The sequence below is a fragment of the Tiliqua scincoides genome, chromosome 2, assembly GCF_035046505.1.
Source record: "Tiliqua scincoides isolate rTilSci1 chromosome 2, rTilSci1.hap2, whole genome shotgun sequence".
In the NCBI taxonomy this organism is placed as follows: Eukaryota; Metazoa; Chordata; class Lepidosauria; order Squamata; family Scincidae; genus Tiliqua; species Tiliqua scincoides.
In genome coordinates, this window is record NC_089822.1 from 112555601 (window position 1) to 112581563 (window position 25963).

At 45.2% G+C, this 25963-nt stretch overlaps 1 protein-coding gene across 1 annotated transcript in view; it reads right to left on the reverse strand.

Moving 5' to 3' along the window:
* The window catches only part of MAST1 (microtubule associated serine/threonine kinase 1), a 74638-nt gene that overhangs the window by 39039 nt on the left and 9636 nt on the right, over nt 1-25963 (reverse strand). Inside the window, exons 2-4 of the mRNA XM_066618318.1 lie at nt 11835-11923; nt 10677-10752; nt 3463-3541 (exon numbers count right to left, since the gene is read on the reverse strand). Of these exons, the coding sequence (XP_066474415.1) occupies nt 3463-3541; nt 10677-10752; nt 11835-11923 (244 nt within the window). The remainder of the gene's footprint in view (nt 1-3462; nt 3542-10676; nt 10753-11834; nt 11924-25963) is intronic.

Here is a 25963-nt window from a genome sequence, read left to right on the forward strand (position 1 = left end):
GCATCAGCACTGGAAAGTTGGATAGGATTGGGCCCTTAATGAGTTTTGGATCTGAAGATTAGTTATAAGGGGGAATGTTGGAGATATAGTTTTTTAGGGGTGGAAATTTGGATCATCAATGTAAATGTATTAAGTTAGTGGTTGTCAGACTTTTTGTGTCAGGACCAACTTTTTAAAAAAAGAATCAGTTAGGACCCACTGGAAGTTACATCTTCAAGCAGGAAAACTTTTAACAATCCTCAGCTGCACATTTACCCAGGAGTACGTCCTACTAACTATAATAGCTAAAAGCATATACACAGTGGCATCGCTAGCGGGGTGCTGGGGATGCAGGTTGCACTGGGTGACGCGCAAGGGGGGGTGACGCGCACTGGGGGGATTAAGCGCTAAAATCACGGTTTTAGGAGCAAACCTGTCATGCCATACACCGTTGGAAAGAGCCCTATGGAAAGCAAAACGAAGCCACGTGGCCGCATTTACTCGCGAGCAGGCAAACTTGCCATAGTCCGTCAGAAAGGGCAGGGTGAGACGACTCCAACAATGTCAGAATGGTCCTGATCCAATGAATGTAGCCCCCAAAAACACGAGAGAAGGAGGTCCCTCCCTCCCAGCTGCAAATGTATTGAGCCTTATGGAAAACAAAACAGCCTCACGGTCGCATTTACTTACGAGTAGGCAGACGTGCCTTGGCTGGTGGTCAGGCCAGGCAAAGGGGAATGTGAGGACACCAGAATGGTCCTGATCCGATGGAACTAGAGCGCAACAAATGCTCCAGAAGGCAGCCTCTCCCCCACCCCACTAAAAAGGACAAAAAAAAGAGGCTTGAACTGGTAAGGGGAATGTTTTCTATTTTGCACTTGCAAAGCCAGGTGGGTCTTTATCTTGATATACTTGAAACAGAAGAACTTTAAACTGGGCACTGGGGAGGGCTGAAAATCTCACTGATTCTTTGGGGGGGGTGTTATTGCAGGCAGGCTACAGAGAAAATTGACTTGGTGGAACAGGGCTGGCTCCCCCTTATTAATGATTTCTTTTATTTTAATTTAGTTATTTATAATTATTTATTTTAATTTGCTTGATGATGTCACTTCTGGTCATGACATCACTTCCAATGGGTCCTGGACAGATTTTCATTCTAAAAAGTGGGTCCCGGTGCTAAAAGTTTGAGAACTGCTGCAATAAGGTGTTAGTAAGTTGACACAGGGTGTGTGTGTGTGTGTGACTCTACATGTCTTCAAAATCACTAAAATCAGAGTTTGGAGGAATAATACCATAAAGTTATACATCAATCAATGTGTAATTTCATGCAGAATGCAATGAAATAAACCACATTGAAACATCTGTGTTCTATCAAAAGGTATAACCAAAAAACCAGTGGGGGCGGGGCGATGGTACATCACCATGCCCACCACCTGGGGTGTTGCCCCGCCCACAGCATGGGGTGATGCGCAGGCCTCCCACACCGGGTGATGCGAATCCTAGTGACACCATGCATATACACAATAGCCTGTAAAAAGTATAGATCTATAACATTCCCCAAATGCAGTCACATGCCAAGGCAGTATCAAGTCTATATTAAAAACAAAATATTGAAGTGAGTGGGGACCCACCTGAAATTGGCTCGCAACCCACCTAGTGGGTCCTGACTCACAATTTGAAAAACACTGCAGTATGTAATTAGAATTTTTGGCTTCGCTTTTGCTATTCTGTCAGTTATTCCATGTAGTTTTTTCAATTTTTATTTTTCTTTGTTTGTTATTATGTATTAATATTGTTGTTTGTTTATTGTTTTTCTTTTTAACCATGTATGTTAATAATCCATTACGATTAAAACACTAAATATAAAAAAATTAGCTTCAGGCCCATAGTGGATGCTGACATGAAGCAGGCTCTGGAGTAGAGCACAGCTACCATCCATTCATAAATCGTCATATGTATCTGACAGTATAGTACATTTGGCTCTGGAATATGGTTCAGTGTTGATATACAGAATGCTTAGCTTTGTAACATATACAACACTTTGTCACAGAGAGTAAAAACATAATCCAACTGCTAACTAAATATGATGTTAGAATGAGTCAGTCTGAAATTAACCTAAATAATGTGACTAGATCTCTTGATCTGGAGATAAGTCCCTATGTCATCACAGTAACCCAAACACTTACACCACAATTCCCTAAGCATAGCATTACTTAGTACATTTCTAAGGGTCCAATCCTATCCAACTTTCCAGCGCTGATGCAGCCATGCCAATGGGGCGGGTGCTGCATCCTGCAGTGGGGTGGGTAGTTATGGGGGCCTAGGTAAAGAAATGTCCGTTCCCTTACCTTGGGGCTGCATTCGTGCTAGAAAATTGGATACAAGTGGGCCCAAAGAAAGTGAGACCAGCACTAAGTTGTGGAAGAACATGCATAAATGGGCAGACAGTCTGCTTCTTTCGACACATTGCCTCATCAGTTGTTTTCGTGTATCTAACATCATTATTATTTATTATTAACAGTATTATTATTAACGGTATTTACATACCGCTTTTCAACAAAAAGTTCGCAAAGCGGTTTACAGAGAAAATCAAACAACTAATGGCTCCCTGTCCCAAAAAAGCTCACAATCTAAAAAGATGCAAAAAGAACATCAGCAGACAGCTGCTAGAAAAAGACACTGCTGGGATGAGGAGGGCCAGTAGCTTTCCCCCTGCTAAATAAGAGAGGAGCTACAGACCCTCCCTGCAGAAGTTCCCTAGGCAGCCATGGCAGCCAGGCAGAAAGAAAAGCCATCTGGTTTACACAACCCAGAGTGCTAGCATTCCAGCAGCATAAACGATTTTACAGACATGATAGTGCAAGCACATGCAGCCTGGCCGCTTCCACCAGTGGTGAGCAGCTGGGTCCACATGGTGGAGGCCAGTAAACACCCACAGCCACTGATAAGCTTATGCAGGGGCAGGGAGGGAGGTGGGGAGGGGATGGAATGGGGGCAGGGTGTGAAGAATGGGAGATGGGGTGGCAGATCAGGCCTGGGAAGGGGGTGGGTTCGGCAACATGTCTAGAGCTTGCACAGATGTGAGTTGACCCATGGTAGCTGCTGGGGTTTACCCAAGAAAAAAATGTTCCCTTGCCAAAGAGACCTCAACATGCCAAAACTCCCCCACATAATACAACGGAAATTGCACTGGTGTCGCTGTATCACCACATGGGGAGTTATGTAGAATGCAGATTCCTCCAGTGCATACCCAGGCCTTTTTGATGTGTGGATGGTTACACATGTGAGTACTTGTGATCTTGTGAACAGTTGGCCTGCACATAGTTTTAGCAATTTATTCCTCCATATGTAGTAATTATAATTGCTTGGCTTAGCTGCTCTCAGTTGCCCCAACTCAGCCTAGCCATTGTTGAATAAATAACTCTCATATCCAGTTCACTTCATCCTGCCTCCCAAGTCTTCTCAGTGGCAGAAAGTTCTTACCGATACAGTGGAGCTGGGAGTATTGGTTCCATATCCAGACGAAGGCAGGGAAGCCAAGGACCAGCGCCGTCCATCTGCCCTGAAATGATCAAAAGTAATGTGAATTTTGAGAGAACATAATTTGGGGGGGGGAGCAGAAGCAATTATGATAAAAATCCAGTTTTGTAGAGATCGTGATTAGTCAGGAGTGCCTCATTTGCTGGTTTGCTAGAAATGCAGCTGACTAGAAAAAGTGACTCAATGCCAAATAATCTCAATTTGAGCAACCTCAAGATCAACTTCCTCAGACATAACAGGCCATTTATTGGTTTCCAAAGAAACTCCCTCTAAAGTCCACTTATAAGTCCATTAATTGGATGTTGTTATGTTTCCTGCAAATATCAGGGAATTTCCTTAAGGTAACAGATGTCTGAACAATTCTACAAACAGAAAGGATGTGGACCCACAAAGGTTCATGGACGAATATTTATTTACCATGAATAATAGCCCAAGACAATAACTAGCCTCCATGAATTTGTGCAGGGCTGGCCCAGGCCTGGCGTCAGAGGTGGCATGCCAAATGATCCCCCATCTTTATCAGATAATGCGCCAGTCTGCCTCTCCCACTTCCTGGATTGCAAAAGGAAGAGTGGAAGGGTCGAGGAAATGTGGAGAAGAGAGCAGTGAGATGTGGTAGCCCACTTCCTCTTCTGCTTCATCTCCTTCTTCCTAATCCAATCCAGGCAGCAGAAAGGGGACCTGTGGAGGCAAGTAGCCAGATGGAATTAGACATACACTCACCCTGAAGGCCAGAGAGTGCCATTTCACTGCTATTAGATGCAAGGGAGTGGCAACAGGATGCAAGTCTTTTGTTGTCTTGTGTGGGCCAGTGTGAGATTCAGGAAGCTGAATTAGATGGGCCCTGCGCCTGATCCAGCAGTACTGTTCTTATGCTACAATCTCCAACCTACAACCCACATAGGCTCAATGCTATGAATGAAGCAGTGCACAATGTGCTCCTGATGGATTAGGATTACAAGTGTATCTGGACCAGAAACAAGGAATTGGCCACAGGGACAAGGACTGTGTGAACTGGTTTTACCACAGAAGACCATTGGCAATAAATCTTTCAGATTTGGTGATATCTGATTAGTTTTATCTTGAAGAACTTGTTAACGCTCTGTGCACTAAATGTTGACCAATTATGCCTTCTTTAGGTCTATGGGGTTTGAAGTCATTCCAGAGAACAGCACAACACTGATGTACACTCTGAGACAACAATTCCCCTGTTGAAGTTTGTCAGGGAAAGGAACTCCCAAGAGAAGCAGGCTGACCCAGGGGAGGAGCACCTAGTGCTTAGCAAGCACACACACTCTTCCTCCTTCCCACTTTCCCTTTACTAAACAAGCAGCTGAATGGGTAAAAACCTTGGCAGATTGTATCTGCTGCCATCATGCCAGGCTATAGAGACCAGGCAGAGGAGGGCCATCTGGGGGGAAAAGGTTCCAGGAGAGAACTGAACCCCAGTGGTTCATATTAAAAACCAATCCCACAGTAGTGTCTGTGAAGAGATGTAATAATCTACTGAATTACCCATCATCTGGACTCAAGGATCAAAATATAACTAATTTATTAAATGTCAAAACAATATAAATAATAAGAAAAATTTTTCACCAAAAGGATGCAATAACTACTAAAGCCCAGCAGATGGAGCTGAGATGGTACTCCATCGCACATGACGGTGGGAGAAATTTGTAAGCCAGCTGGAAGGACTGCAAACATGCAAAACAATCATAAGCCTTATGACCCTGACTAGCCTAAGCTCCTTCAGTGGTAAGGAATCCCCAGTCCTTTTCACTTATGGTTTAGCAATAGGATAATTCTCTCTGATCTCCCAACAAATGGGTCCCTCATGGGTGACTGGCAGAGAAAGGGAGAACAATTCCCCCTTCCTCTGGGCTTGGAAATTTATAACTTGGCTGTAATGATGTTATCAGATTGCCTGAATGGAAGACTGAAAACTACCTGGCCAACCTCCCAAAGTTAAGCACATTCCAATCTCATGCTGGGATAGCTCCAGCACTGAACCTGCGGTAAGGCTCGTAAGCATGCCCAATGTTTGTGACAGTGCCCACCAGTGGTAAGCCAGCATGCCAGGCTCTGGATCGGGCACTTAGACAGGAAGAGGAGTCAAATATTTATCTAGCACAGTGGTTCCCAAACATTTTCAACTGGTGGCTCTCTTGACTTACTGGGTCATTGGCCACACCTCCCCATTAGGGCTACAATTTTATACATTGTATACAGCAGCAGGTTTTTCACAAGGATTCCACAGCTTCCCTGGCTCCCTGAGGAGCCACAGCTCACAGTTTGGGAACCACTGATCTAGCACAGAGCCAAGTAAACCACAGCCCAGAGGCCGAATCCAGCTTTTGCACAGATCTGTTCACCTGGTGAGCAAACCTTTTGGTTTGGTTCAGGCACCACGTGATGTCCCCCTCAATTGGGGGACAGGGATGCTCTGGGCAGTCACATCCGCCCAGATATCCTGTCACATGGCCTTCTGTGACACTGGACAGACAATGCAACTGCTTAGAGCAGTGGTTAACATAAGAACATAAGAACAGCCCCACTGGATCAGGCCATAGGCCCATCTAGTCCAGCTTCCTGTATCTCACAGCGGCCCACCAAATGCCCCAGGGAGCACACCAGATAACAAGAGACCTCATCCTGGTGCCCTCCCTTGCATCTGGTTCTCACACATTTAGCACCAGGACCCACTTTTTAGAATGAGAATCTGTCAGCACCCACCAGAAGTGATGTCATGACCGGAAGTGACATCATCAAGCAGGAACCTTTTTAACAATTCTAGGCTACAGTCCTATCCACATTTACCCAGGAGTCGGTCCCATTTACTATCATTGTTAAAAGAATATACATAGTAGCTTGTTAAAAGTACAGGTCTGTAACATTTCCCCAAATGCAGTCAGATCCCATGGTAGCATCAAGCATAATGGTAGCATTTTAATATATTAAAAATAAAATATTGAAATGAATGGGGACCCACATGAAATTAACTCATGACCCACCTAGTGGGTCCCAACCCACAGTTTGAGAAACAATGGCCTAGAGCAGGGGTCTCCAAACTTTTTGGCCAGAGGGCCGTATCAAATATCTAGTGTGGTGTAGAGGGCTGGGGAAAAAAGTTTAAATATAAAATTTAAATAAATAAATTAGAGATGGAACTTAGATAAGTGAATAAATGAATGAATGGGCTCATTCATTCCACCTCTCTGGCCCTCAGAACACCCTGCAGACACAATCAGAGCACAGTTCTGGTCATGTTCAGTTGAGTGGGCCAGAGGCTTTCATGGGTAAGAGGCTGGCTGCGGGCTGGAATGAGGCTTGCTGCAGGCTGCATCTGGCCCCCAGGCCAGGGTTTGGAGACCCCGGCCTAGCGTGTCCCCATCCTCCAAATGAGGAAGACTTCATGCAGTACCCAAGCAGAACACTCGGATGCTGTCTGGATGGGGATCATATTCTGGGCATGCAGTGGATGCAACTATGAGCACTGCTAATCTAGCACATTGCCAAAGGCACTTGCCAAATAAAAGATAAAAGCTGTCTGTAAAGAATATCCAAGCAGCTGAATGGCACAGAAGCACAGAATATGTAAATGTATATCTTATATTGGAACATAAATGTGTGGAACGCCGACAAACTGGACCCCAAACGTCCATGGACCCCAATGACCCAGGCACATTTGATAGGGACACAGTTGTCCAGTATGCAATGGTCCTGTCTGTCATGTACTGGTGTCTGGGTACTGCTATATTGTGACTTTCTGTGCTTTCCAACCTAAACCATGTCTAATTTCATAAACGTTCATCTTCACCCTGCCCCCTTTTACCCCAAGCTATAAACCCCCTAATCATTTTGGTAGCCTTTCTTTGCATCTCTATACAAAGTACAGGGTTCGCTGTACCTTTCCCCACAATATTCTTTTGGAGATGGGGCAAACAGAAGCACACTTCTTTCTGCATAGCACATATGCCTGCATTACTTTTATCAGTTATCTGCATTCATGTCCGGTTATCACATATCACTTCTATCAGTGATCTGCATGCATTGCCTGGCTTACAGAACAATAGAAAGAGATAAGTGCTGGCAATTTCTTTCAGACCTTCCTATTACAACCGTTCCTATTACAACTTTGCAGATAATCAGTTGAGACCAGATAATGACCAGATTATTGACAAAGAGCCCAATTATCACAGGACAAGGAGCTTCCGGGGCCTGAACAGGCCAGCAAGCCTTACGTTTGACATCACTGGCCATGCTGCATTTGTTTTTTAAACAGAGAATAGGAGGAAGTTATGCTTCTAGCATGCCTCTAGTATGCTTCTAGTGTGACTCATTTAAAAAACAACAAAATGGTATCCAATCATAGTAATTGAAATCAAATGCATGGAGGCCACCATGTTCCTGCCAGTAGACATAAATGCATGGAGGCGGTCATCTTTACTAGCTCTAAACTTACAATTCAAATTGCTAGCTTGGAAAGCACACTAGGATGTGAAAAAAAGAATGCAACCTGAGAATGCTGGAAGGAGAAAAAGAACAGTTCTCTAGTACTTCTGGTGCTTCTCTAGAACTTCAAGTGCTAAAAGCTGAAAACCAAACTCAGTTCTAGTTAGTAGCTATCAATGTTCACGCACTTCTCCTCTGTCAACCCACTCTCTATGATGACAGATTTCCAATTCCCCTCTTCTAAATAAACCAAAGTGTAATTTATGAGAGCCCTGATGGAAGCCATAAGATGGCACAGGAGTGCAGTGATTTAAAGTTGGCAGGCGAGTGGGATTCAGTTGCATTGCAGTTATCTGGCTCAATGAGAGAAGAACTGCAAGACACTCAGGAGCCTCATCTCAAGAGAAGCGATTCTGACTCAAGGAGTGATTCTAATCAGAGACCTACACAAGAATTCTCCCCATAGCTCCCTTTCCCCCGTTCTCCCATATTTCAGAAATAAGGAAAGGCTATAAGGGTAAGTGTCCATGGCAGACGTGAACCAGGGACCTTCTTTTCTGCATGCTTGTGTTCCTCATGCAGGGATACAGTCTTGGCTTTCTGGCTCTTTTGCATTTGCTTGCACCCTGCATCTTGTTCCCAGCCTCCTCAGATACTTTAGGTTTGATTCTAGCTAATGAATAACTCTGTTTAGATCTATGCTTTCCAAATGATAACTTTTGAACTTTGCCTAGTGAGTCCTGAGTCCTGACATAGCTGGTATCTGGTCCTGCAGGTATCAAGTCAGAAAAGCTTTGGTTACCTACTACCCAAAGCAGTCACCCCATCCCTCAATACTAATAGTTCAAATGGCTATTTCATATGCTATAATCTCCTGCATAGGAATCAATCATTATGCTGGAAAGAACACAACTTTGTAGTAGCTGTAATATATGGCTCATGTGTTTTCCTGTCAAAACAGCACAAATCAGGCAGATTAAATCTTCATGCAGAAAACGATAATGCATGAGGAGGCCCTTAAAAGATGACACTGACTATGATGGCAGCCTCCTCCTATAACATGAATTAAGCATCTCCCATTCATTCATAATGCCCAGGAGATTGGCTCCAATGCAACCCATACAAGAAAGTAAGTATATCACACACAAAAACATATACACTGTAATAGAAGGAATTCTGCAGGTTCCATGACATAAGGCAATTTCTAATCATACTCCTGTTATAAAACTGTTTGTGCATTTAAGCCCAATGAAGAAAATCACAGAACAGTGAGAAGTAAACAACCCAGAGTGAATCTACTCAGTAATTCGTTGATGTCAAGATGGAACTTCACAGTCTATTCTCTGACTTTGAGGGATGGAGGTGGGAGGGAGAAGTGGTATGTGTATAAAAAGAGCAGAGAGCAGATGGGAAGTGGAGAGCAGCTGGTGTAGATTCTTCCACTGCCTCAAAATGTTCCTGTATGCCACATTCTAGCAGCCTGGTCTGGTAGATCAAACATAGAATGACAGCCAGGTCCACACAGTTGTCCTCTTGAGCCTGTGAGGAGTCTTCCTATGGTAAGGTAGTAAAATGGGGAGACGAGGGACTGGACAGGGCAAAGTAAGAAAGAACATGAGAACTGGCTATGAATGGGTTTTGTCCCTTTCTTCTGTACTGTGCAAGTGATCTGAAATCCAAAGGGGCTCTAGTCACTCTGTATACCCTGGGCCTTTGCTCCTAGATGGCCCTGCCTCTGGAGCCAGTCACTGAAAGCTGGTAGGACTTTATCCTTCATTAAATGGTTGTTGCTAGGGAATAGTTCTACCTGCCATACCATCAGTGGCAGGCCTATGGTGTATCTCATTTAAGCCAGGCCTTACCCATCCCTTGAAAGGATGCTGCTGCCCTACTGAGAACCCAGATCCACTCACTGTACCATCAGTGGCAGGTCTGAACTGCAACTCAGCTGGGCCAGGTCCTGCCCCTCCTTCTGGGACTTGAATATATGTTGCACATTAAGAGTGCTAGCTTCTTGGATGGGAGAGAAGAGGACTTCTAGGACTGAGGACCCATGATGGTATGGAGAAACAGAGAAAAATGATGGAGAAACCCACACAGTTTAACTAGGCAGAGCCCTCAATAACATAAACAACAAATTTCACAGATGGAATTAAAGCTATTGGAGGCTGTTCTTGCTAATGCTTCTGGATTTCATTTTTGTGGGTCTTCATGGAATTACTGACAGGCCATCTTGGGAACACTTTGATTGCTCTGACTGATCAAAGGTCTGGTTTGATCAGTCAAAGCTGATCAAGCTGCTGGGATAAGAACAAATGTAATTTCCAGTGGGCTTTTTTGTTGGATGGCTTTATTCTTTAATTTTGACTGTGTGTGTTTATTTTGATGTTTGCCACCTTAAAGACCTATAGGGCAAAAAGCAAGATGTGAACTGAATAAATAAGAAAAGGTGGGTTTTTGTTAAGATTATGGTAGGTTCTTGTTCCCTTTTCTTGTTCTTCAGCTTCCCTTTTTTGATAAAGGTATGACTGCATGTGTCATGCGCATGGCTGTGGTAGCCGCTGGATTCTTCCTCACCAATTCTGGCATCAGCCTCTACCACATGATAGGTTTATAGCCTTTATGAATAAACCTCAGTTATGTTATACATCCTCCAAACAGAAAATTTAACACCTGAGCCCCAAAGAATGAGGAACTGCTCTTACCTGCGGGAAGAAGCGAAGGAAAAGTGGGCAGGTGTATTGGGGGAGAAGTTCCGAGGGCTGTCAAGTGGGCTGCTACCTGTGGACAGGGCAGGAAAAGAACACACAGAAGGAATCACACACTGTTGCATGAGACTGCTAACAGACCATGACCAAATCAAAATCCATAACCCTATCTCAAGGAGCTGCCTTATTCTCATCAGGGCATGCCATATTGTTAAAGGTTGTCCAACTTGTTGGAAAAGTTCCTTCAAGAAGCCACTGAAATGGAAAGAGATACAAAGGAGAATCTTAAACATGAAAAGAGAAGATGGAAGGAGACCAAGCAACAACGTCAAATGGGTAGATAAACAAATAAGATGGGTGGAAAGAAAAGAATATTGGATAGACAGTGGTGGATAGATTATCAACCATCAAATGAATAGTTAAATAGTTAGTCAGAGGAAAAGATGAAAGGGTCAGATAGATGGACAGACTACCAACTTGAAAGATGGACGGCTGAGAAGATGATTCAACATTCACACTGTATATGGACAGAATGATAGACACATGGTCTGGAAGCATCTAGAGAAGGAAAAAGAAAATCTGTGGGAAAACTACAGCTTGGATGCGCAGGAGAACTAGAAAAATGGATGATCAATCCAGGCCAAAATCTGGATCAACCCAGTACAACAGCTTTGGAGCCTTTTTTTCTTTTCATGACCGCAGCTAAACACATGAGAAACTTATCAGGATAGATTTTGGTGGAGGGACATGAACAGAGAGTGGCATTTTTCTTTAGACTTGTGTGGACATCTTGTACTGTGGGAAAAATACATAGTTGAGAGTGACTATGGAACAGCCAGTTTTGGATAGTTGTGATGATATGAAGGAACATCAAATTTTAAAAGATGGGAAGGGGGGAAAGAGCAAACGACTTACGCTAGTATGTTCTAAGCTGTAATCATGGGCACTTTATGAATATGGGGTATGCAGGGGTTTGGGAACAGCAGGTCCTGGGAACTATGCTTTGTTAAAGTAGATAGACTAGGCCTTGTTTGAAGAATGAGGAGGGACACAGAGACAGGGCCCAAGCTGTATGTGGGCCACATACAATATTGGATAAGTTTCAGCAAGGATGGAATTCTCAAAAGGATGGGGCAGGTCAAGGGCTTAACTCACCAATATGACCTGGGAGTGGAGAGTGAGGCCGTGGCAGCGTCGGTGATGTACTTGTCAGGATCAGGCTCTTTCTGTTACTGGTTCGGCAGCTGTACAAAAGGGAGGAAAGGAGGAGAGGAAAATAAGATAGGACTAAATCAGGGTGTGCAATGACATCTCGTGGATGAAGAATGCCAGGCCATGTTGCAGCTCATGACACTTGGTGGTTTCTTGTGAAAGACCACAGTTGGGATGCTTAGCCAATCGGTTCTCCTTCCTGTTGAGTCTGGCTGACTATTTCAAACTGTAGCCAGCTGTTTACCTTTCACAGTCCAATTCTTCAGCCTCTGCAATGTGATTCAATGACCAGCAGGACAGTAGCCAAGAAGTTTAACATCTTGCCTAATCACTGGCCCAACTTGAGCTTTTGTTAAAGCTGGTTTCTCTCCTCTTTCTCATATGACAACATATGAATCTGCCCTATAGCAAGTCAGATCATTGATCTGCATAGCTCAGTACTACCTACTCTGATGGACAGTGTCTCCAAAGTCTCAAACACAGGTTCTTTCCCAGCCATGTGCACAAGAGATCCTTTCAACTAAAGATGCGGAGGACTGATCTGAAGGTCTTCTGCACCAAAGATTATATGCTTTGTCTTAGAATGATTTCCCAACCACCTACCCACCCGGACTAAGGGCAGGCCGTCTTGGTTGACTACAAGGGGCTTGGGAAGGAAGAAGTACTGAATGTGAGTAAAGGCAACAGAACCCTCCAAACACAGACACACATGTACACACACAGAGGTGGGCTTATCAAAAAGAAAGATGATTCAAAAGGAGAACTTTCAGCTGAGGCTCTAGATCAGGGGCGTCCAAAGTTTTTGGCTGGAGGGCCACATCATCTCCCTGACACTGTGTCGGGGGCCTGACACTGTGTCGGGGAAAAAAAGAATTAATTTACATTTAAAATTTGAATAAATTTGCATAAGTTTACATGAATGAACTTTATTAAAGATGAACTTATATGAATGAATGAAGGTGTGGCAATAGCTCAAGGCCTATAAAAGACCTTGCACAAAGCAAGGCTGGCCTTTCCTTTGCAGCCGCTACTGCATCACAGATGTGAAACAACAAGCAGTGGAGGGAGCCCTCATCCCACAGCTCATGTGAGAGGTCAAACAGTTGCCCTCATGCTGAGAGCAGTTGCATCGGGCCAGTGTGGGCTCCAAAAAATCACCGGAGGGCCAGAGGCTCACTGGAGACTGGGGACTCCCTGAGGGCCACATTGGGAAACCTCAAGGGCCGCATGTGGCCCCAGGGCCAGGGTTTGGGCACCCCTGCTCTAGATACACACACACACAACCCAAACTGAAGATAGAAATTAGAAGTCTTGAACCCACTCTTGATTGCTATGACCAATAGATGCTCAGTTCAAGGATAGTGATTGTGTGTTTTAATTTATCTGCCACTGATCTGGAACTGAAGGCAGAGTGGGGTAGAAATGTTTAGATAAACACTAAACAATTAAAGAACATTTCTTGGTATGATTTACAACAACCAAGAAGTTGCAGTTGCTCTTCAACTACATGAACAAGTGATTCAACAGCAGAAAGTTCACACCATTCTGTGTTTATTCGGCACAGCTACTTGAAGTAAGCGACTTGGGGACCTGCAAATCATACCATACAGAACAAGTCGAAAGAAGCCTCTGTACAGGCCTCCATAGTATGGAGTGGCAAATGGGGGTGGACCAGGCATCATCCAGGTACATTCCTTAACATGGGCTGCGTTAAATTGCCATGCGGCTCCTCAGGTGCAAGTGGCTAAATCTGGTTTATTTTGCCAGCTGCTGCTCAGTGCTGCACAAACATCATGGTGTATGTTACAAGCTTTTGCACGGGGCTGGATCCCTTCCAGATTTATGCTATCGCCTCCTCAGGCTGAACAGGAGCATCAAGATTGCCTTGGTATACCCTGTAAGAAATGGTCTGGTCTTGTGCAGCTGCCCAGGTGTTTTGTATATGTAGCCATTCAGCATATGTGAGTGAGTGCAAACCGCTAGCAACCTAGGAAGGGAAAAAGCACCTTGGGCAGAATGAATCTACAAGGGTTTTTATTCCCTTCTACAAAATTCAAATGAAAGAGCCTATGTACATAACCATTTTTAATGATGCTGCAGTAGAACTGAACAGGAGGGTGTATGCCTCACCCCTAGGCATGTACACCATCCCCCTGGAGATGAGGGGTATGAGCACCGCTCCTTGCTTGAACTTTAGAAAGATCCCAGTGCACAGAATGTACAGCTTCAAAAGCCATGTGTACACCTTGTCAGATATCAAGATGAATAATAATAAGCTATAAGATTATGAATATTATCAATCATTTGATACAGCTGCTACCTCTGGATTAAAAAAATAAATCACACACACCCAAATAACACAGGCCTGAGAAACTGGAAAAAAATTTTTTTTAAACTTTTTTTTCAAAATTTATGGTAATTTTATATGAATTTTGGGGTGCTGATTAAAAAAAATGGCATCAGTTTTGCCCTTTCACATCTAGCTTTGGAGATACAGCATAGCATTGTTGGTGAATGGTTCAAGCAGCTTCCTCATTCACTAATGAAGCTATGCTGTATCTCCAAAACTAGAAGTGACAGGGCGAAACAGATGCCATTTTTGGATTATCAGCATCCCAAAAATACCCAGTAATAGGTATAACTCAGTGGTATTCAAACTGGGGCATCGTGACGCCCCAGCCTGAGGGCCCTAGCCTCTGCCCCCTTAAGGGGTGGGGGCAGGGGGGAAGGCAGTGACGTGATCCCCAGGATTGCATCGCTAACGGGGCTGCAGGGACTGGGATGCGCTCACCAGTCCCTGCAGCAGCGTCCTGGGGGTGCGGGGAGCCCTGCACAAGCGTCTGCAGGGTTCTCCAGCCTGCAAGAAGCGAAAATGGAGCGATCGTGCTCCACTTCCAGTTTTGTGGAAGTGGCCAAAGGTTTTGTAAACAAGGAATTTATTTAAAAGAGAATGTTATGCTGGCAATGGAATTCAAGTTATTAGCTTTATCTTATTTCTGAGCTCATTCAGATGAAGTGTAGATGACAGAGGACAGTAATTGGGGGCATCTGTAAGGCTAGGAAAGTATTCCTACAGATGGCAGCTAACCCCTCAAAAATACTGCAAGTGTGCATGGGCATGGGAAACTCCCTCAATTACAACAGCCTGGGAAACATATGCATACTTCCCTCCAGCATCCAGGTGCTTGCCTTGGATTTGGGGTGGAGAAGAATAGTGCAGGCTAAATGGAAAGTACATGGTCAACTACTTTCTTTGCTTTAGGGAACGGAAGCACCAGCTGGGCTGTCTGCTGGGAGATGTACAGGCTACAACAGGGATAACAAATGTACCTGTGGGAAGCTCTTTATGTGGCCCACATGATAATTGGGTTCTCCCAGCAGTGCTGCTTCTGCCAAGGCATCACTTTGCAGACCACCTCTCAGCTTCTGAGTTGCAAAGTGATGCTTGGCCAGAAGCGGTGCTGCTGAAAGGGCAACCCATCTGATAACTGGGCTCTCTCATACTTTGCAAATAGGATCAAGATTTGCACAATTTCTCTTCTGTCATTTGCAGCTAATGAATAGATGAGAACAAAGTACTCATTTCAGGCCATCTGCTTAATGACAGCACTTCCTGCTTAAGAATGTCACTTCCAGCAGGAACCAGAAATGCTATTCAGTCCACTATACCCCTGCTAACTGGGCAAAGAGGCACCTTTTAAAGTGGTGTTCTCTTATATTTAGGAAGGGGAGAGCTACTGTCACAAGAACATAAGAAGAGCCCCGCTGGATCACACCAAGGCCAATCTAGTCCAGCTTCCTGTATCTCACAGTGGCCCACCAAATACCCCAGGGAGCACACAAGACAACAGACACAACCTGCGTCCTGGTCCCCTCCTCTGCAGCACACTGTCCCTCTTCAGCACAGCATCTTTTCCAGTGGCTGTTGCTGGTGTATTTTCTGGGTTTTTTGTTTACTTTGTTTTTTGAGTGTGTGAGCTCATTGGGGTCAGGGAGCCATTTACTGACAAGTTTGACAGCCCTGACCTAGAATGATGAACCCATTAGTGCATAACCGTCCTATATGGTAAGCCACCTGAGTGACCGATTGGTACATCTGCCTAGGACAGGGGTCGGCAACCTTAAACACTCAAAGAGCCATTTGGACCCATTTTCCAGAGGAAAAAAAATCTCAGGAGCCACAAAACCCTTTTGACATCTAAAATGAAGATAATACTGCATATATAGTTTTTTTCACCTTTATGCTCTTATAGGTCCCATTTTTATAATGTAGCCCCCTCTTGTAGCTTTTAGTTAGTTTGTCATACATTCTTGTCCTGTGTTTTCAGATGCCTGGTCCTCTATGGTGCTTTGCCTGATTCCAAGGCCATTCTCTGCCTGGAGAATTAGGCCCACTTTAAGCAAATTAGCTCCCCTTCTTTTCCCCAACAAATGACCCTGGTTCTGCCCTGCAGTCCTGCTGGACCCCACCTCCAGGGTAGCTCGTCTGTTCAACCTGCAGAGGTCCTCTCTCCTGCAAGCAGCCTCCCACCACTACAGCAGACCCTGGGTCCTCAGCAGGTCTTGGGCACAGCAGCCACACACCAAACTCCAGTGTCCCCAGCAGTCCATTAGTCACAAAGTCAGTCAGAGAGCATCCAGGGCAGAGTCCAAAGTCAATAAGCCAAGTCACAGTCCAAGATCAGATTCCAAAGTAAGTCAGTCAGAGTATCCAAGTCAAAGTCAATAAGCCCAGCCAGCCTCCTCTCCTCCCTCCAACCTACACTCCTTCTACAACCCACACCCCCTTCCTCAGGTGCTCCTTATATCCTTGAGGGCCCTATTGCCTTCAAGTGGCTGCAGCTGTGCAGCACACTCTGCTGGATGCCCAGGCCTTACCCTTAAAGAGGCCACTGCTGACACCACATCTACCTCCTCACCAGATCTTCCAGGATTCCAATACATATGGCAGTTCTGACATCTGCTTATCTTACATGGATGCTAAAGAACTCCCCCCACCTTCCAGAGGCACCCTGCTGGAAGGAAAAAAGGACACAGACTCCAGAGGTGGGGAAGAGAAGAAGCCAGAGCTGGGGGGGAAGGTGGGGGGAACCACAGGCCAGCTTCTGCCCTGCCTGCCCACCCTGCCTCCCTCCCTCAGGCTGCAACCCTCTCCACACTATCCTGGGAGGAAGCCTCACTGACTACTTGTGAGTAGACCTGCATAGGAGGGGGCTGAGGCTGCAGCCCTCCACACCTTCCTGGGAGGAAGCCCCACTGACTACAGCGGGGCTTACTTGTGAGTAGACCTGCACAGGAGGAGGCTGAGGATACAGCACTCCACACCTTCCTGGGAGTAGCCCAGGGACTACATCAGGGCTTACTCTCGAACAGACCTGCGCAGGCTCCCACTCACCCGTCATTGAGCTTGGCCTTGAGCAGGCTTCAAGGCTGCCATCCCAGGCACCCTTTCCTGGGAGTAAGCTTCATCCTCTGTAATGGGGCTTACAACTGAGTAGACACACATAGGAGCAGGTGCCAAGGCTGCCATCCCAGGCACCCTTTCCTGGGAGTAAGCTTCATCCCCTGTAATGGGGCTTACAACTGAGTAGACGCATAGGAGCAGGCTCCACGGCTGCAATCCCAGGCACCCTTTCCTGGGAGCAAGCTTCATCCACTGTAATGGGGCTTACTACTGAGTAGACACACAGGATGTCTCCTCAGTTGTGGAGGAAAAGCCTCTCCTTGCACTGAGTGGGGACCTGCTCAGGGAAAGGCGGGCTGCAAGGGCTTGCAATGGCTGAGGAGGAAGGTGGCTCAGGATTGGCTGGTGGTCAGCCAGTGAAGGGCCCTGAGCCATTCCAACAGAAAAAGCCAGGAGCCTGCTGGATGCTGATTGGCTGAGCCTGCTGGAGAGTTGGGGAAGGGAAAAACAGGGACCTTAAGCCTGCAGAGCGGGCAAAATTGAAAAGGGAAACCAATGCGGGGCAGGTGGGGGTGAAGGGAGAGGAGGGCAGTGAGCTCAGGGGGCGGAGGGAAGCAGCCTGCACTCCTAACACAGGTGCCTCCTGTCACACTCTTTGCCATTTTCACCGGGAGGAGCCGCAGCAGACAGCTGAAAGAACCTCATGCGGCTCTAGATCCGCAGGTTGCTGGCCCCTGGCCTAGGAAGTAGAAGAATCTCAAAAATCAGATGACTCCATTCACACACCCCAAGATGGCCGTGGGCTCTCTATACCAGAAAGGGATGTAAAAGTTTTCTGTTCAGGCTGAGATGTTGTTGCTGCTGCTGCTGCTGTGTGTATTTTTTACTAGCTGGCTCTTGAGCAGACCTCCCACACTGACAACTGACAACAATTCATCTGTTCCTTCCCCTATAGCATCTCACTTCCTTATTGCTGCTCCAGTTAAGGAAGAAGTGCCTTTAAGACACCTCCTCTCAAGCGATGCTGTGGTAATGGGGGGCAGATGGACATCTCAACCTTCCACTGTCTAAACACCAGGTTTTGGGGAGACCTCCTCCTGCTCCTTCCTATTCTTGTATTGGGGGGAGGTGCAATGCTTGTGGTCACTCAGTGGAACAGTACAGAATGTCCCATGTTCAATCCCTGGAATCTCCAGGTAGAAATGGAAAGATCTTTGTCTGAAATCCTCAAGAGCCACTGTCAGTCAGCATAGACAATAATAAGCAAGACGGACCAATGACCCAGCTCAATATAAGGCAGTTTCATTTGTCCAACTTTTCATATATGTAGTGACTACTAGACTCTACATGCACTTGGTCAAATAATGAATGCGAGGGCTGGAGAGTTTAAAAAAAAAAACCCAAATCATTTGGGATCTACAACAAAATGTTGTTTCTCCCTAAACCTAATATCTATTTCCACAGGATATCTAAACTGTTTAAGATTTAAGAATGCCAACTCCAGTGGTGGCATCCAAATCAATGATCCACCCTAATCAAGCGGGTGTAAATTGTAGGTGTTAATGGAGTGGCAGGAACCAATTCAGTTAATGTCTAAACAGGGAACAAGGTTGAGGAGGAGTAGGGGCAGGACACCACAAAGTTGGCCGGATTCTGTAACAAATGCCTTTGAGAATTATAAGTGGTATATCACATGTGGAACTACAAATATTCTGAAATTAAAGCTATATGATTTAGTAGTCTTGGATTATACAGGGTGAGTCATAATGGTCTCCGGGATTTTGGAGAGCCGCAATACTGTTACAGTAAGGGATACAGAAACACAGTGCATGGTGATAGAAAGAGAAAGTCTCCAAGTTTTGTATGCGTGCACACCAGGGAATTGGTGCATCTTTTGCTGGCAGGGGGAATTCCTGTTAGTCAAGATGGCATCAGGTAGATAGAGAGCTTACTGTGTTTCGGAGTATGCAAAAACCAAGTCCATTATAGTAGTTTCAAGGGCACATTCACGCTCAATATCCTCTGGGGCTACGTTAAGAACAAGGTGTTTGTGCTGCCCCTGCCCCAAGATTTAATGGAAATGAAAAAAGGTATTACTCAGGTGGACCAAGCAACACTGTTATGAGTACGGGTCAAACTGGATTACCGGATAGACATTTGCTGTGTTACGAAGGGCAGACACATCCAGCATTTGTAAGGTCTGTATATAAAAAAACTTTGAACATTTCTCTTTCCATCACCATTAACTATGTTACCCTAGCCCTTTCCATTATGATATAGTGGTACACTAAAAACCGGGAGACCATTATGGCTCACCCTGTATACATCTCCAATAATTAAGAAGAAAATGGTGCAAAGCATATGCAGTTGCTGTATGTAGAGTCCAGCCACTGGTCCATCTACTTATGCCCGCTCTGTCTGGCAGTAGCTTTCCAAGGCAGCAGGTAGAGATCATTCCCAGTTCTGCTTCTTTTTTACTGTACCTGAAACCTTCTTGCATGCAAATCATGAGCCAGTATAATTTGGGGGTGGGGGGGTGACGACTGATCACTTGTCATGTCTGATGGATGCCTGCAATTCTGCATTAATTTCCACATTCAGAAAAATCATAAATAAATTATGCAGCTGTCTTTAAATCTAGAAGTAATGTAAATCGTTGACAGCAAGAGACAAAACACAACAACAAAATCCAGAATGGTATGAGTCAACATTTATGAAAGGATTCTGATGTGTCTGGAAACTGAGTTCTTCCTCCTTCATGCAAACATATTTAATACAAAGACAAATCTGCTTTTTGAGCATCTAAACACACTCAAAATGTGTCAGGAACCTTCAAAAATATTGTTCTACACACTTTTCAGGGTTGTTTCCTTTCCAATCATACTTAATTCTCCCTAATTTTTCACAAAACTACGTTTGCCAGGATCTGAGATGGTAAGAGAGAATGTTCAAAGAGACATGTGCAGTAGAAGAGGAAGAAAATGGAACTCTGCTAAACTATGGTAAGTGAGCAGGCATAGTGTAAAAGCATTTTCCCCTCCAAGGCTAGGGCGAAGTCCACACAAATTTATTTGGAGCACACAACTATGAAACTCAGAAGCATCCCTGTAACAAATGAAAGAAGACATTTTCATAATGTGAAACCAAAAAAGAAAAAATACACAACTATTTTAAAAAGCAAGTTTCTAGCCCTCATGGCTGCGTAGGCAGATATCAAATGGTGCAATCAGTGCCTGGTGATTCAAAGCCACCAGAAGGCTAGCTCAATAAAATTTCCATTGGTAAGTGACTGAAGTTTTAGAGTTCTTGCCCTTCCTTGTGATTTAACAAAAGTAGACTTTTGCAAAGCAAGCAAATATATGCACATTCGCTTAATTTCCATATGTTATTAAACAGTGACAGAATGTAACATCAGTGCAGAATTTGCACAGATTTTTTTTTAAGTGTGAGTATTCACAGCTCTGAGATGAGAGCTCCATGCCTAGCAACTATGACCTCACTTTGCACAGTTCTGCCACTGAGCACCATTTATCAACTTGCAACCTGCAGTACTCTCTCAGGCTTGGGTTTCAAACAGTCCCACCCAATTCCTGCCCTCCAGGCTCACCTACAATCTAAGCCAAAGCTACTTCATTCACATACAGCTGAGCAGATGTTATTCTAAATTAGACCCATTCTGCTACAATCCTTATTGTAAGACTAGTGGCTGCTTCAGGTCCCAGGCAGCTTTGGGAAGAGAATCCCTGTTCCCTTAGGTAAGAAGATACTTTTGTAAGATCCAAGTCCTTAGCAGTCCACAGATTTTAGCTAGATAATTGGACAAGTTTCTGGAGGAAAAATCCATTACAGGGTACAAGCCATGATGTGTATGCGCAACCTCCTGATTTTAGAAATGGGCTATGTCAGAATGCCAGATGCAAGGGAGGGCACCAGGATGAGGTCTCTTGTTATCTGGTGTGCTCCCTGGGGCATTTGGTGGGCCGCTGTGAGATACAGGAAGCTGGACTAGATGGGCCTATGGCCTGATCCAGTGGGGCTGTTCTTATGTTCTTATAATGCTACCTTCTCACATTAGGCAACAGGGTCCCTCTTCCAAAGCAACTGGGATTTGAAACAGCCACAATCACTCTGCATTTCCCACCAATCTCTCCTGGAAGCCTTGGGGATGTGCAGAGGGCTTGCTGAAGAGGCAGGCAGGGTGTGTTCTCATTTGTGCTGGAATATGGCAAAGATGAGATTCTTCCCATTTCTTGCAACATTCTCCAAGCCTGAGTGCAAACAAGAGAGGAGTCCGTCGTCCCCACCCCCCCACAGAGGTCCCCTTCAACTCGCTAAGAATCAGAACTTTGTGCTGGGCATGGGCAAGAGGGTAGCTGCCATTAGGGTCTCAGTTTGTGACATCCTAGTCAAACATTTCTTTCTAGGTCCAGTAGAAAGATAAAAACATAAGAAGAGCCTCACTGGATCAGGCCAAAGGCCCATCTAGACCAGCTTCCTGTATCTCACAATGGTCCACCAAATGCTTCAGAGAGCACACAAGACAACAAGACACAACCTGCGCCCTGGTGCCCTCCCCTGCATCTGGCAATCTGGGGTAGCCTACCTCTAAAACCAGGAGCTTGCAAATACCTACCATGACTTGTAACCCATGATGAAATTTTCTTCCAGAAATTTGTCCAATTCCCTCTTAAAGGTCATCACTACCTCCTGTGGCAAGGAGTTCCACAGACTAATTACAGTTTAAGAAATATTTTTTTTTGTGTGTCCTAACTCTCCCAACACTCAATTTTGGTGGATGTCCCCTGGTTTTAGTGTTATGTGAGAAGGAAAAGAAAAGTCTCTCTATCCACTCTATCCATCCCCTGCACAATTTTGCATGTCTCATAAGAACATAAGAACTTATGTTCTCACTGTGCCAAACCATCTATCACATCCCATCATGCTAACATTCCCAATTTCTTCTCCTACTCTGCCTTTACCTTGTTGTTCTCTAACCTCCCCATCCTCATTCCATAGGGAGTTCCAAACCGGATGCCCCTTGGCTCCTGTCGGCTTTCCCCCAGGGATCAGTTTAAAAGCTGCTCTGCCACCTTTTTAATGTTATGCGCCAGCAGTCTGGTTCCATTCTGGTTCAAGTGAAGCCCATCCCTCTTGTACAGGCCCCGCTTGTCCCAAAACATTCCCCAGTGCCTAACGAAACTAAACCCCTCCTCCCTACACCACCGTCTCATTCACGCATTGAGATCCCTGACCTCCACCTGCCTAGCTGGCCCTGCGCGTGGAACAGGTAACACTTCCGAGAACGCTACCTTTGAGGTCCTAGCTTTCAGCTTCCTACCTAATAGCCTAAAATTTGGCCACCAGGACCTCCCGGCCACACTTGCCCACGTCGTTGATGCCGACATGCACCACAACCGCCACCTCCTCCCCAGCACTATCTGCCAGCCCGTCTAGACAAGAAGTGATGTCCGCAACCTTCGCACCGGGCAGGCAAGTCGCCATGCAGTCCTCACATCCATCACAAACCCCCCTCTCTATGTTTCTAATAATCTAATAATCCCCCACTACAGGAAGCCTCCGATACCCCTCCCACCGAGGAGTATCCTGAGTGTGTTTGGATACGGGTCCGTCCCCTGGAGAAGGGGTCCCCCCTAGGGGACTGTTTCCCTCCTCTCCAGGATGACATCCTCCAGCCCCGAGACTTCCCACCCAGGCTGCTGAGGAGCTGCACGCCTGAGGTTGGGACGAAGCCTGATCATTCCCTGAAGTCTCCCCATGGTCCTTCTCTGCCTGCCTCTGCTTCTCCAGGTCAGCCACCAAGGCTTCAAGGGAGCAGACGCGTTCCCTGAGTCCCTGGAGCTCCTTACACCGAGGACACACCCATGACTTATGCACCAGAGGCATATAGTCATACATGTTGCACTTGATGCAAAACACTGGATAGCCCCCACTCTGCTGCTGGCTGTCTGACTGCATAGTCTTTTTGTTTGTATGTTAAGGGTACTTAAAAACCCTTCATTGGTTTGCTGCCCTCTTCTTAAGGGAAGAGAAGGACAGTCTGGGGCCCTGGCTTCCTCACCCTGCTGCTGAACTCGCACCGAGGCTAAACTCTCAGTGCCTTACCTGGCACTTTGTTCCCGAGGCACTTGGTGTCCCAGAGGCCATGCGCTTCTGCAGAGAGGCTCACGAGGTGGCAGACACTAGCTTTATAACCCTAGCTGGCCCCTCCTCCCTCCCTCCTTGTTGACTGAATGGGGGCTGGTCTTCCCAGGTGAGATTACAAAAGATCAGGAAGACAAAAGGCTGCTGATGGGCCTAATCTACTCTGCAGGCTCCTGAATGGGGTGCTTGGATTTGCCTAATGGGGCCCTTATCACCTCCTAAAGGACAATGACTATGCTAAATTGCTAAGTCTGGATCATGTCCCCCCTCAGGTGATTGTTATTTAGACTAAAGAGCCCCAAAAGCTGTAGCCTTTCCTCATAAGGGAGGTGCCCCAGCCCAGTAATCATTTTGGTTGCTCTCTTCTGCACCTTTTCCATTTCCACTATGTCCTTTTTGAGATGTGGTGACCAGAACTGGACACAAATACTCCAGGTGTGGCTTTACCATCCATTTGTACAACAGCATTATAATATTAGCAATATGATAGAGGTATAATTTACCCATGGCACATACAGGTCATACAGGTCATGCCTCGTTATCCACTGGGGTTCTGTTCCTGAACCCCTAGTGCAGTGGTTCTCAGACATTTAGCACCAGGACCCACTTTTTAGAATAAGAATCTGTCAGGACTCACCAGAAGTGACGTCATGACCAGAAGTGACAACATCAAGCAAAAACATTTTTAACAATCCTAGGCTGCAATCCAACCCACACTTACTCAGGAGCAAGTTCCATTTACTATCATTGTTAAAAGAAAATACATAGCAGCTTGTTAAAAGTACAGGCCTGTAACATTTCCCAAAATGCAGTCATATACCATGGTAGCATCAAGTCTAATATATGAAAAATAAAATATTGAAAGGAATGGGGACCCACCTGAAAATTGGTTCACAACCCACCTAGTGGGTCCTGACCCACAGTTTAAGAAACACTGCCCTAGTGAATTTTAAAAAAAACCAGTGGATACCAAATCGGTGTTAAAATAGCTTTAAAGACCCACTTCCAGGTTTCTTGCCCCTCTGCTGTCACCCCAGAATGTGTTGGTATAGACACCATACCACATTCAGCCACTAGATGGGGTGAATAATGGAATCCAATGGAATGAAATTATAATTATTTAACAGCGCGAAGGTAGGAAATGGGATTTGGTTGCTTTTTTCCTTGTTACAAGGCATTTAAAGGTGGTATCAGTGCTGAGTCAAATCAATGGATACCAAATCAGTGGATACCGAGCTCCCACCTGTATAAGCAAAGAGAGGCAGCCTCCTCAGACACCAGATTTTGCATTGCCATTAACAAGCAGCACGTTGTCAATTAATCACTTTATTATTTTTTTTACTATCACTGAGAAGCGGAGAGCCATTTGGATTTTCTGCCTCCACTCCCATATATTTTGAGCTCTCTCTTTGTGTGCATAGCCACAACTGTTTCTGTTCACATGATTTTGTAGCCTTTTAATCTGCCCAACAACAGTGGCACAAAATAAATGAATGTATACACCAAAAGAAACTCTGACTCCATCATATCACCTTCACTTCCTGTGGGGGGGGGGGGGTAACCATGTCTAGTTTTAGTACAATTTTTTTTCCAGACAAATGGCTTTGTATAAGGAGGAAAGCTACATTAGTACAGTCATTTCATCATTATTTAGGGAGAACAGAATGATGGTTTGGAGAAGAATAAGATGACAGAATAGCTTTGTAGAAGGTTCCTAAGAAATCTTCTGAACAGCACAAACCCAAATTGTGAGACTGGGCAGGGCAAATTAAGATTTATTTATTTTTTAATTGAAAAATGAGCAGAAGGGAGGGTATGCATACAACCCTGAAAAGGGGAGGGGGAGGGAAGAAACTAAACATTTAAAAAAAACTGTAAAGGTGTTGCATTCCAAATGGTATTAGACAGGTATGAGCAAGATCTACGACTCACGGAACAATGATGTCCTGGGCTCCTGCTACTGAACGCCCAAGAAAATAGTATAAGCACAACAGGAGATGTATGTTGCATTAGTTAGTGCAAAATTTACAATTAACCAGCAACTCAGGTTAGTATTCAGAGTGCTGATAAATAACATTTTTCCTCACAACTGGCATGCTTGCCTGGGAACGTAGCTTGGACAGATCTGAAAACTGGTATGGCCCCTTCCTCACCCCAGAGTAAACCACAGGTGCAGGAATAATTCCTAAAACCCTTGTATGCACATGAGAGAGAGAGAGAGAAAGAGAGAGAGAGAGAGCTGTGCAAGCAGACACTAGATCAATGCAACCTATAATTAATACGCTCTCTTCTGGTAGCTCTAATAGCCATTAGAAGGTAGGGTAAGTCCAACAAGACATTGTATTAGCCCATGTAAGTGTACTACACAATCCAAGTGGTGTAATGCAAGATCCCTTGTACTGGAGGCCTGGCAAGAAGTTGTTGGCTCTCAAAGCATGCATGTGATACAGCAATGGGATTCCCAGAACTCCTTGCTTTGCAGGTGCAGTGGGGCTAGCCCTGCTAG